Genomic DNA, 13,591 nt, shown 5'->3' with positions numbered 1-13,591 from the left:
CGGACATGGGCACTGATAGCAGGCACAGAGAGATACGTGGAGAAAGGAACTTGGCACATCAGAGGTATTCGGTGATTCTGCCTTAAACCATACCAAGCCAAATTAAAAATTATAGGTGACAGCGAACGCCCATAGTGGGGAGATCCAAGAGCCTTTCCTTCCACTGAAACAGAAAAACAAGCCCCCCCCCCCGCAAAAAAAAAAAAATGTCGAATTGACTTTGCAACCAAGTGGACGCTGAATCCACAAGACGACTTAACGACAGAGCACTGGGGCCATTACTAGTGACCTTAAAGAAATAAAAAAAATATTATGAGAGAATACAGTATTATGAATAAATGGTATGCCAACAAATTAGACAACCTAGATGAAATTGTGCAGCACTGTAGAAAATGTTGAATTCTCCGAAAGCTAAACAGAATTATTTGTTGGGCAGGTGGCAAAGGCCTGTAACCACAGCTACTAGTGAGGCTGAAGTAGGAGGATCAAAAGTTCAAGGCCAGCCTGGGCAACTTAGTGAAATCCAGTTTCAAAATTTAAAAAAAATTGGGGCTGGTATTGTGGCTCAGTGGTAGAGCGCTGGCCAAGCAGGGTGGGACCCCGTTGGATTCTCAGCACCACATTAAATAAACAAACAGACAGACATTGTGTTGTGTCCATCTACAAAAAAGACACACTCTCTCTCTCTTCCTCCCTCCCCCCCCTCTCTTCTCTCTCTCTTTAAAAATTTTTTTTTTTTATTAAAAGGGCATGGGGTATCACCAGTACACTACAAATAAAATAAAACAAAGCCCCATAGCATTATTTATGACCTTAAAATTCTATTCTTAGTCATTTATGGAAAAGAATTAACATAAATTCAGACACTTGTACACATTCATTGCAGAACTGTTCACAATAGCTGAAAGGTAAATGACTCAAATGTTCATCACCAAATTAATGGATAAACAAATTCCAGTATATTTATACAATGAAATATGATCCAGTCATTAAAAAGAGAAGAACTGATGCATGTTGAAATGTGGATGATGAATCTTGAAAACATTGTGCTAAGTGAAAGCAGCTAGGCACAAATTGTCACAGCATATATGAACCCACTTACATGAAATGTCCAGAATAGGTAAATCTGTAGAGACAAAATAAGATTTACAACTACCAAGGGCAGAGCAAGGAGGATTTAATGGGCATGCTAAATGGGATTGCCTTTGGTGATCATGAAGATGTTTAGATGTTTTGAGAAGTAGATAAGAGTGATAGATTGATGGATGAGTAACACTGAATGAATTAAATGGCATTCATGTTTTCTTTTTGTATTTGCTTATTTATTTATTTTATGTTACCCTGTTGCCCAGACTGTCCTTGAACTCCTGATTCTCCTGCCTCAGCTTCCTGAGTAACTGGAATTACAGGCGTGTGCCACCCTACCTGTATATTTTTGAATCATTGATTTTAGGTTATGTGAATTACACCTCAATAAAAATAAATAAATAATAGAGCAATAGTGCTCCAACCTGAGATGAAGCAGTTGGATGTAACTGAAGTCAGAGCCACGTCCCTGTATTACCCTGCTGTGAGGAGAAACACGAGTTGCCTTTTTTGGTAGAGGTAAGTGGCAATCTGAACTACTCCGCCCTCACCCCCTCTTCTACACTGGCTGCCAGCCGCTGCCGGCAGGGTTCCATAGCGCAGATACCGAGATGGGAGACCAGCCACGTTAGGACTTTAGAAAGTAGCAGACAAGGGCTCCTAGGCTGGGGTTGAAATTCGACTTGGCTCCTGAACGGAATACCCAAAACCTCGTGAGGTTCGCGAAAAAAGAGGATAGTAACCGAAGGCCGAGCATACTAGTGTCCAGCAAAATTCTCCCTGGAATTTTCCTTCCTCGTTTTAGCCGCATCTCATCTATTCTAAGCCCTGGCTTTTGATTTTTTTTAATCATCTCTGAAATCTGGATGTCTCACAATGCATAGCTGTGTTGTTCTCTAACGGCAGCGTTTATCTGAAACAATGATGAATCTCACAAATTTCTTTGCAATTCAACGAAATTGAAATCAAAATTTCTAGTTATGTATTTTGTGTGCCAATTGGCTGATATCCGTGTCCCCTACCCCTTCTATATCTCTGACGCAGGGCCATAATAGATCCTAAATAAATAGACTGAATAAATGTGAGCAAATGAAAACTTTAAAAAAAAAATAGAGTTCTCTCTGCAATTCGCCAGCTATTTGATCCAAAAAAGGCACGTAGCCCCGTTGAGCTTTCTCAGTTCATTAAATGGCTGTAACAACGCCATTTGGGGTAACAGCGCACCTCGTTGGGAAAGAGGAAGTATATACTTAAGTCCTCAGGACCTGGGTACTCACTCATAAAAACTCCCGCCCAATGAAAAGGCAGGATTTTTTTTTTTTTAAAGAAAATACCTCTTACAATGACATATAAATGTAAACAGAAAGGAAAATTTCTGGCAGAGGGAAACCAGGTCCACGTAAAGAAGCAGTTCACGTTTTTTAAAAGCTGTATTTATTAAAAAGTTGGAAATAAGAAAGCAGGAGAAATTTTGGCAAAACGTAGGGCTTTCTTCCAACTTTGTAGATTGAGGCTCTAAGTGTCTCAGACCTCAATGATTCTTTAAGTCGGGGTTATCTGTAAAGGATAAAGAGAAAACTGGCATTAGAAACTAGTCGAAGACTTGCTGTCCGTGCCTCCCACCTCTCTCACAGCCCAGACCCGGGATTCTGGCGGTTATGACCAAGTTTCTCAAAATGGCTTCGTCTTCATGTACACCTTCTCCCGATTTTCACCAACCGTGGGCACAGGATCTGCCCAACAGCCTGTCATCCCGCGCCACACTCCGGAGCCTGTGAGATCCAGGAGTGCACGGACTTCGGGTCTGCGCGCTCGGCAATGGCTGGGAGAGTATATAACGAATGCTAAGGTCTTGACCCTCACAACACTAGGAGCCCGGCGTGAAGATGTCATCTCACTCTTCCTCTTTTGGTTGCAGAGCTAGCCAGCAAGCTCGCGTGACCAAACAGCATTTCAGTTTCTGAAGTCGCTCGCTCGACAAGGTGAGAAGCTCCGGTTCTATAGCTTCCAGTTCTATAGTTCGGTCCCTACGTCCTTCCCCCAAACCCGTTGATGGCTTCCTATTGTTTCTAGAACTAAATGAACTCTCTTTTATTTTATCTAAAAGATTCCTAACCGATCTAGCTTTTGCCTTTTTGTACATGTCCAGCTCACTAGGTCCGCCAACACTCGCACCATCATTCGAGCCCCGAGCCCGGTCTTTGCACTTGACTCTCTGTCTCCCTTGAGTACTTTCTTCTCATCAGGCAGGTTCTCTAGTCTAGTCTCTCCTGTTCACTTATTCATTGTAATGATTTGACAAATGCTAAAATGCTTTTGTCAAAAAAAAGTCTATTTCCCAATGCAATATAAATAAAATATATAGGCAGGGTGTTGTGTAAGTTACATGCAAATATCATGTAAGCTCTGGGAATGTAATCTGTTTGGTATTGTTCATCTTTGTGTCCCCAGCATCTAGAAGGGGACTGATCATGTGGTAGGATCTTCATTTTAAAATTCCATTCAGGGATAAGGATGTATAGAGTTCGCCTAGAACACTCAAAGACCTGATTTCAATTGCAGGCACGCCCAAGGGGAAAAAAAAAGGAATTAACTTGATCTTCCTTTTTCATGGGTTCCCTATCTGGATTCAACTAATTCCCTGTGAAAAGTGTGGTTAGGTCTACCATGGTTGCTTGTGTACTGAGTATGTGCAGACTTTGGGAGGTGGGGTGTCATTATTCTCTAAACAACATAGTATAAAAACGGTCTACATAGTGTCTCCATCTGAAAAGTTATTATAAGTAATCTAGACTAAAACAAACAAACAAACAAAAAAAAAAACAGGTGGAGGGTGGAAGGTTACAGCTCTGATTTAGAGGACTTCGTTTACCAGAGTAAGGCCCTCGTTCCATCCCAGCAATGCAAAATAAATAAAATATATAGGCGGGGTGTGTGTGTGTATGTTATATGCGAATACCATGGCATTAAAAGGGACACGAACATCCGAGGATATCGAGGATATGGTATCCATGGAAGTTCCTGGAACAACCCCCTAAGGATATCTAGGATATGTGTATTTGAAGAGGAGGGGTTGGAGAGAATGGGAAGGAATGAGGGACTTAAGGAACCAACAAATGAGGGAGGGAAGAAAGTAAAGAAAGGAAAGCATGTGCTTGGGTTAAATATCTTGGGTTTGGTTGCAAGGGGTTGCCAGATTCATTCGTTTGGTCCAGTTCAACAACCTACTTCCTCTCCTAGGCTCTTCTGCTTTCTTAATCCATTGTCCCACCAACGCTGCCATTGGTCCTCCATCCTACAGTGTTCCCTTATAGTGAAGGAGATAAGTTGGTGCGAAAATAAGTTTTGAGGTTTCAGAAGGGAAGGCAAGGAGGACCGTACCCTTTCTCGTTCCATGAAGTCTCTAAGAAACCGAAAACTTGTCTTTTACAGAGCGCAGATTTCAAGGTCTCCATTCAGTACCCTCAAAATTTTTTAGAGGAGCTCTGGAAAATTCTACCACATAAGGCAGAGAGCCAGATTTGCATGCATAAAAGCAAAAGCACTGACAGATCTCCTGAAGATGCCTAGCATAAGTGAGTTTGGAACTTGTGTTCCCTCAAAGTAGGTATGCATTGGGGAAAACTGAGACTTGGTGAGTGTATGCTACTGACCAGCTAGTTTGGAGAGGAATCCGGATATATTAAACCTCTAGCCTTCTAGTTGACAATGTTAATGCCCAGTAGGCCTTGAGTTGCAGGTAGGGTATTTAGGTGGTGAATAAGGAGAGGATTTATGGGATGGGCTTCCATCCCACGCTTGAGTTCATTTCGGGTTACATCTTCTCTACAGTTCCCGCGAGGCAGCTCAATTTCCAGACAGATTGTCTCAGGGTTAGCTGTGTAAGGTGACTCTAGGCGAGACCTCGATTTTGCTCTCCCGGGCCCAACTATCCCTTTTGATAACAGAGCTGATTGAGCTTCAGAGGCTCTCAGGTTCAAGTGCTTGTTGTCCACCTAACCTCACCTGGGGGACCCTCCCCTCCGGCCGTGCAGGCTGGGCTGCCGCTTACGGTGTCCCCTGCCGCCGCGCGCAGATACTGCGCAACGTCGCGGTGGCCCCGCTCCTCTGCGAGGTCAACCGGAAGGCGACCCCAGACGTCGCGCACATCCAGCCGCGCCCCTGCCAGGTGCAGCGCCACCAGCGTGTCCAGGAAACCCTCCCGGGCCGCGTCGTGCACTGGTCGGGTGAGGGTGGCTGGGTCTGCGCAGTTGGGCTCTGCGCCGTGGAGCAGCAGTAGTCTGGCTACGCGGGTGTTGCCCATCATCATTACCTAGAAGAGGGAGAGAAAGGGAGGGGGCGGGAGAGAAATGATTAGGGAGAGCCTGGGCAATGGTATGGGCAGGACTGGTTGGGGAAAAAACCCTACTTATGAAGCTTCACCCCCACCCCATGCAGTCAAGGGTATAAGCCAGCGGTGTCTAGCTATCCTTCATTTGCTTCTAGTTACCAACTTTTCCCCTCCAATTTACCCATTTCACTTTTCAGTACACATGAAACTCCAGTATATTCACCAACCTTTCAGAGAGCCCTAGCCACAAGCAGGACGCTGCCAGAGGCATAGGCAACAACAAAAGGGTGAAAGACAAACTGGCTTTACTACAGAATAGTTTCCTGTATTTTCCCTATCATTTAGAGACATTATGCCAGGCTCAAAGACTGCATAGTTCATTGCTGTATATACAAGCTCAGATGTGGTAATTATTAAAAAGTGAAAACTTTAAACACACTCATACCCCTTAATTCTTGCAAAACTCTGTTAATATTATCTTCCCAGAATGTTAAACTTTATTTACTTATTTATTTACTTATTATTTCATTTACTTATTTATGCAGTACTTGGGCTCGAACTCAAATGTTTGCACATGCTAGGCATGTGCTCTAAACTGAGCTACATCCCCCATCCACTTTATTTTTCATTTGTAGACAGGCTTCCCTAAATTGTCTGGGTTGACCTTTACCTCATTATCTTTGTGTTTCAGATGCCTGCCTTGAGTAGCCGGGATTATAGGTGTATGCCACCACAGAGGTTTAAATGTCAGTTCTTTAAGTATAAAATAAAAAGGCTTATTCAATTATCTCTAAAATTCCTTCCTGTGGTAATGCCCCTCTAACATAATAATGCTTTCAGAAGGTGTCAGTGTCCTAATCCTTAAAAGATGTGAATATGTTACTTTACAGGGCAAAAGGGAATTTCCAGATTTTATATTAAGGATCTTGAGGGAAATTATTCTGGATTTTCAGTGTGGGCCAAATGAAATCACAAATGTCCTTTCAGTTGTAGATGAACATACAGTTCTTTCTTTATTTTTTATGCGGTGCTGAGGATTGAACCCAGTGCCTCACACATTTGAGGCAAGCATTTTACCACAGAGCTACAGCCTCAGCAAAAATGTCCTTTCAATAGGGTCAAGATCAATGCAAAGATATAAGCAGGGTAGCAAAGGTAAAAGAAAACACTCAGGGGCCTTGGGCCAAGAAACTTGACAGTCACTAGAAGCCGGAAAAGGCAAGAAACCCAGATTCCTCTTGATAGCTTCCCCTAAAAGAAAGAAGTCCTGTGGATCCATTTTTGGCTTCGGACCTCCAGAACGACAAAAGGACAATTTCTTATTTGTTTTAGCCAATACATTTGTGGCAATTTGTTATAGTAGCAATAGGAAACAAAAACACTTTCCAATTTTATGATTTGAGGATTATTGGGAAAAGGAGATGCTGAACTCTTGATTCCTAAATCATCTTAGAATAAAGCCATTTCCAAAGAGGAATTTAAAAATGTTGTCTATAATCACTGCAACCTTGTAATTTGAGTGTTGTATGGTGGGTGGTATGGTAGACAATTCTTTTTAGGATATTCATCATCTGGTTATATTAGCTCAGGGACAGTGACTACCTAAAGAGGAATTACTTATTTTAGTTATATTCTGTATCAATAAAACACGAATTAATTTTTCTAAATCAAGAAACCATAATAAATTATAGCATGGTTACTGGATCTTGTCTTGAAAGAAAGTGAAACTGACTTAGTTTGCAAAAAAAGACAGGAGAAAATATGTTATCTAAATAATACCTACAGAAAGAAAGAAAACACATTGCACTGCATGGTCCAGGTATCTGATGAAATCCTTCATCTTGGTCTTAAAACTAGTCTTAATTGTTTCCCACATATTTTATGGTATGAAAAGATGAAAAATGACCCACATTTGAGTGTTTAAATCATAATAGCAACCAAAAGCAAAAATGAAAGAAATATTTGGAGGGTCCCTAAATCCATTTGATAAGAAATTAACTTGAATTTAGTACTTGAAATTTTCTGTAAATTAAGTATTTCTGTATTAAGCAAGAATTTGATTAATTCAAAATCATTTCCCCTTTCTCCCCCCTGCTAATTGATTGTCAAATATAATTATCAAATTTTCTTTTTCCTTTCTTTTTAAAATTCAATCAAATAAGGACTCTTCTAGTATATTCTAGGACTCCAAAGTCAAATTCTAAGCTGCTGGCAAAATTTCAGAGATGTTATTATTCATGAGCACAAATAATTTTTAAAGGATTCACATTTATCTTAAACAATCAACAACCTAAACTCTCTAGACTCAAAATGTCTGCACACTTCAAATTCCAACCAATCTTAAGTTTTAGAGCATTTTGGTTGTATTTGTATATTCATATTTTAAAATGTGTAAAATTTATTATATTTTTCATAGTTTCAGGGAAGGAAGTTATTTGGGCAGTTTGTGAAGTTCCAAGTAGAGTTAGTTTCCTTTGTCTTGTTATGCAGGAATATTTTTTTTCAATGTGCATTTGTCTCATATACATTTTCTTTTTTATAATCAGAAATAACGGTCACCATTTGGAATAAAAATCTGGGTGGTGGCTGCCACAATTGGTTTTTAGCTTAATATTTAGGAATTTACTGAAAGCAAAAAGGAAAGAAAAAGAGAGAAAGAAAGCAAAGCAAAGAAAACCCAACAAATCCACTACCCTCCCCCACTAACATAAAACTGGAGCATAAAGGGAAGAAATGAGAATTCTCTCTCAACAATGAGGAATTGAAAACACTATCAGAAATAAATTAAACCATATAAAGAATTTAAATACAGCAAAACGGTACATAACAAAATGGACATCTTAGGCCAGATCACACTAACATTTATCTTCATATACTTGTCTTTATTTTCTAAGTTCCTACATCAAGCATATATCTCCCCACTCAGTTAAAATAAAACAAACACAAAATGTAGTTGCTTCTGAATAATTTTAGTCGATATTTATTCCAAATATACGCAGTAGATTTCCAACGAAATCCCCCTCAGCAAGGAAGACAGTTCAGGGTCTGTGTGTTCCAGCAGATCATTTTAAAATACATTTCTTTAAAACTCGCTTTTATCATAAATGTTTGTAAAATTTGTATCTCAATCTAATACCTCAATCTAATATAAGCACCCCACCCCATCTTCACAACATTCTTGAGATCCATACTCGTGGTCCTCCCCATTTCTTCCTGGGCTTCCCGAGCCCCTACAGAATCACCAGGAGGAGGCTGCCATACCAAACCCCAGCCAAAAATTTCCCAGGAAGCGTCACCTTTTCGCTGAAACCAACGAAGAGCTATCTAATTCGGATTCCACTGCCAACACCGTCCGCGGAAGTTGCCCGCCATCCTCTTCTCCCGCTGCAGACCCTCTTACCTACCTGAATCGGGCTCCGACCATACCGATTCGGGGCATTGGGCGGCGCGCCTGCCTCAAGCAGCGCCCGCACCTCCTGGGCGCGGCCCCGCGCTGCGGCGCTGGCTAGCCAGTCTGCAGAAGACTCCATGCGGCTCGGGCTCTCCAGCTCTCTGGCTCGCTCCCTTCCCCCAGCCTCCGGGGTCTTTCGCAGGCTGCCCGCCCCGCCCAGTGGCGATCTGCCCGCCCCTCCTCTTTCTTCCTCCGAGGCTGGCAGAAAGAGGCCCCCGGACACTGTCTACCGCTGGAGCGGCGTCTTTTCCACTGCAGGAGGGCGCCGTTCACATGAGTCCCCGGAGGCGCCATTCACTCTGAATACAGTATGACTGTGACACCGGTGAATTCGCCGTTTCCCGGGGCTAGCCACAGGGCACCGGCCAAAAGGGGTCCTAGCCTAGAGCCCTAGGAAGCGGTGGGAGAAAAGCTCCCTGGTTCCCTTCCCCACCTGCTTCCCTTGCTGCGCTCGTGTCGTCCCTCCTAACTGCGGCGTCTTCCGGCCGCCCGAAAGAGGCGCACGTGGGTTTCTGAGCTAGTTCACCCGGGTAAGAGTACATTTCTCTCCCGTTTCCTTCTTCCTCAATGTAATACCCTACCATTAGAAAACCTAGGAGGGATTCTTTACTGCCAACAACCCAGTAATGTCATAGGCAGAGATTGCTTCATTTTTAACCCATTAAGTTCCAAGTTTTCAATTTTATGAACATTTCAATGAAATTGTCACAGGCGCATTAAAATAGATTGGAAATAATAATCTAGCGCTTATGTGTTGCAATCATTACACTATGATTATATTATATTCAAGTTTTTATAAGTATCCCACTGTTAATCAGAAGAAATGCCAAAGCCATCCCCTTCTGCTGGCAAGAGCTTCACTAAGGACAGTATTGGCAGGACTATAAGACTTTCCTTTGTTTTAGATGACACACTTACCCCCACATACACACACCACCGCCGCCTGTCCTTTCAAACCCATGACTTTCTTTCTCGGTAGATCCACGCTGAGCTGGGATACCAGAAATTCCAGCTCAAAGCATTCATTTTGGAGAGTTCGCCTACCCTCCAGCCTACCAATCCGCTTCCCAATTTAAAACGGATATTTGGGTGAGGGTGTTTTTCACACTTGCGCAAGGCGTGGTATAGGGGCTGGCTTTTAAAACATGAGGTCTATTTAACGCCCGATGAGGAAGAAATCTGCCTGTTAGCAATTAGGGAAATAGAGAAGTGGGGGAGGGAGTCATTGGGAGAACCGAGATGGTGCTTAAAAAGTGATTCTTCCCAGACCCCAGAAAACTACCTAGCGTTCTAGAGGCAAAGAAAACAGGCTCATATGTTGTCCCAGGGGACCACTCCTGGGTCTCCTTCCAGCTTCCCACACTTCTCTTCCTACTGAAAATACCTTCACTTTTTCTTAGACATAAAGAGTGGCTAAGAGTAGTCCTGCTTTATAGAGACGTTGTCAGTTTAAATGAATTGTTATATATATTAGGAACAATGCCACACATCCTAAACTAATAGGTATGAACTATAAAATTATCTATTTGAAGGATCCACTTACAATCTTGTGAGGCACAGAGAAGAAAATGCTTTGGATCAAGAGTAGATCAAAAAGACCTTAATCACTGAAATTTTGGCTCCCCTCTGCCATTCTTATATAATACAATGTATCTAACAATGAAAAGTTAAACAGAACTAAAGAGTATAACAAGCAAAAGGAAATACAATAAGTTTACATTGTATATATATATATATATATATATATATATATATATATATATATATATTTAAATTAGATTGCTCAGCTTTAGATGCTGATGTCCTAAGCATATGTTTAATCTATTGTATTGAATAACCCAGCTCTGTATACAAGTTGTTCCAGTCCCTGGTTGACTTCACTTGCCCACCCAGAATACCTTGTAGTTTTGGATGCTGTTGTATTAGCCAAACATGCAGCTTTAAAATAATAGCAAATAAAATGTTGATTGTATGTAAATGTGTTTTTAAAACCCACGACACACTACTGTGCCATCTGTTTTCCCTCAGGCATTTCTCAATTATCTGGGTGGCAATGGTGTGAAAATTTCGAACTGTGGATAAAGAACATAAAAATGTTCAGTTTAAGGTATATTATGATAGGGGAGGAGGAAGTAGTAGTTGTGTTGATGAAAGGGAGGGCACACATTTCCCGTGTAATATCAGAATATCAGGTTTAGACCAATATCAGAATTCATTTCCATCACTACAGTAATGGTTCTTTATCTTGGGGTATGTGGAAAGAGTAGGCTCCTTCTAGAATCTGTCGAAGGCTACAGGTCCTCTCCTCAAAAAAGAAAAAAATATGTAATGATTTTTGAAAATGTGTATTCATTTGCACATGTATTTCTGAATAAAACTCAGGGAACTCAGGGATTGCTCTGCAATTCGATTATCGATTCCTACCAGGAACTCTTTTAGCTCTCATGCAACATATTAGGCTACTGGTGAAGGAAGAAAATAAGAGATGGAACCAAATAAAAACATCCTTTGTGGAAAGGGAGAATATCATGCTAAGGGAAATAAGCCAGACCCAGAAACTCAAAGGTTCAATGTTTTTTTTCATATGTGAAAGCTAGAGTAAAAAAAAAAAAAAGAAAGAAAAAGAAAAAGAAAGAAGAATGGAAGGATAGGACATCATAAAGAACCCACTTCAATCTAATGTATGAAATATGATATGTCAAGAGCTTTGTAATGTTGTGAACAACCAATAAAAAAAAAGAAAAAAAAAGATATAGGGAAGAGCAGAGGTATAGAAGAAGGAGACTGAGAAACAGAGTGGAGGAATGGGAAAGGGTCAGCAATGCAGAATGAATTCTTAAAAAATCATGTTATGTGCATGTATACATATACCACAGGGAATTTCACCATTATGTATAAGTAAAAAGAATCAATCAAATATAAATGATGAGCTAAAAGAAGCCTAGCAGAGTAGAGGAAAGAGAATGAGAGAAGGAAAGGAGAACAGGAGGGAAAAGGGGGAGGGTAGAGTTTTCAAAATACTATGACATCTTTAGGTATAGACATTTTGTTCTGGAAGTTGACCCCATTATCTATGCTAAGTATTTTATGAATAGTTAATAATAGCATGAAAACTCTTCCATTTCTTAAAAATCTACCACATTCCTAATTTACTCAACTCTCTTAGCTCAGACTGGAGTTCAATCCCCAGATGAACTAAAATATAAAGCCCAACATCCAGGTATCCCTTAAATTTACATCCCTTAAATTTCACATGTAAAATGGGACCATAATATAGTTTGTGGGTTCATAAAATAATGCTCATCAAAGAGCCTTATGAAATTCTATTTTGTTTATTATTATTATTCACATACTTGCTTTTCTTCTTCTGTGAGAAGGTCATGGCCTTTTTTTTTTTTTTTAAGATCTGTGATGCCTTTGCAGTTTTGAACATCTATACTATGAAATTCTGATGTCTTTGAAGAAAAGAAGAGTACCACCTGTTAATTTATCCAATAAATTCAAAGGCTAAGAGTGAGGTATAGAGGGGTAGATCAAAGGAATGGGCTCTAGAGTTGGACTGCCTGGTTCTAATCCGGACTTTTCCCTCATATCCACTTTCTAACTTTGAGCCAAGTTACTTAATAGTTTCTGGGCCTCAGCTTTCTCATTTGTCTGATTAGGGTAATAAAAAGTATATTCCCCACACAAGATTGTTTAATAGAAAAGGGAAGCAGAGGATGGCACAAGAAAATGCAGGGGAAGCAAACCTCCTGGATGCTGAGAGCCAACTGCAGCCTTGGAGGAAGGTATGCAGGAGGATAAAGACAGACAACAAGGGCTGGGGATGTGGCTCAAGTGGTAGCGCGCTCGCCTGGCATGCGTGCAGCCAGGGTTCGATCCTCAGCACCACATACCAACAAAGATGTTGTGTCCGCCGAGAACTAAAAAATAATAAATACTAAAAAACTCTCTTTCTCCTCTTTCAATCTCTCTTTAAAAAAAAAAAAAAGACAGAAAACAAAGAGAAAGATGATCCAGGTAGAGGTGAGAGCATGTACATGGGCATAGAGGTTTAGGAAAACTGAAAGTAATTCGCTGGCATGCTAAGAAACTGTAAAAATCAACTTCTAGATGAGGAGCCTGAAACTCTCTGACAGCTCAGAAAGTCAGAAGGAAACCCAGGCAAGGCAGTGGGACATTATATGTGGACTACACTTTCCAATTTGGCTGTGATCATCCAAGACTATGTACAAACAGGTCTGTGTTAATAAGGGAAAATAGTCTGGCATGATGCATTCTTATCACTGATACTTCAGATCTGTGCTGTCATAAATAAATGTGTGTGTGTGTGTGTGTGTGTGTGTGTGTGTGCATGTGTGTGTATAATTTATTTATTCATTTAAAGGTCTGGAAAGGATCCCATAATGAAGAAGAGTTCCTTAGAAAATAACTTATTAGGGCAAGGTATACATGCTGTAATGAAGCTTCTAGGCACAGCTGTGTTGAGCCTGCATAGATAGGCTCTAGGGTAAGATACTGGGTTCTGTGGAGAATTATTAAAAGATAATAGAAATGGAAGAATAATCCCATGTGCCCTTTAGTTTAGAAAAACAATAATGTAAGAAAACAAAGGTCTCCAGTGAAACTACCATGTATTTTGTTACCTTGAAAGTGACACTTTTTTTTCCTCCCAATGTCCTCTTCTGCAAGTGGACATAACAAAAACTGTGCCTTAAAGATGG

General features: G+C 40.8%; 1 protein-coding gene across 1 annotated transcript; it reads right to left on the bottom strand.

Moving 5' to 3' along the window:
* Window positions 1–2,514: 2,514 nt before the first annotated feature.
* LOC308638519 (cyclin-dependent kinase inhibitor 2A-like) lies at window positions 2,515–8,991 on the bottom strand. The gene is made up of 3 exons (XM_081276053.1): window positions 8,821–8,991; window positions 5,092–5,398; window positions 2,515–2,643 (listed from the first exon to the last, which is right to left on the bottom strand). Exons 1-3 carry the CDS (start codon window positions 8,944–8,946, stop codon window positions 2,618–2,620), a joined length of 459 nt encoding a protein of 152 aa, XP_081132179.1. The 5' UTR covers window positions 8,947–8,991; the 3' UTR covers window positions 2,515–2,617.
* Window positions 8,992–13,591: the final 4,600 nt, after the last annotated feature.

Source organism: Spermophilus citellus (assembly GCF_964194105.1).
Source record: "Spermophilus citellus genome assembly, chromosome: 2".
NCBI classification, from domain to species: Eukaryota; Metazoa; Chordata; class Mammalia; order Rodentia; family Sciuridae; genus Spermophilus; species Spermophilus citellus.
Note: the sequence above shows the minus strand (reverse complement) of the source record. Positions and strands in the feature narration are given on the sequence as shown.

Coding starts and splice junctions, on each gene's coding strand:
- LOC308638519 (XM_081276053.1), bottom strand. CDS start 8,946: ATGGAGTCTTCTGCAGACTGGCTAGCCAGCGCCGCAGCGCGGGGCCGC. Junction 5,399..8,820: donor ATGGTCGGAGCCCGATTCAG/GTAGGTAAGAGG, acceptor TCCCTCTTCTAG/GTAATGATGATGGGCAACAC. Junction 2,644..5,091: donor CGGAGGGGAGGGTCCCCCAG/GTGAGGTTAGGT, acceptor TATCCTTTACAG/ATAACCCCGACTTAAAGAAT.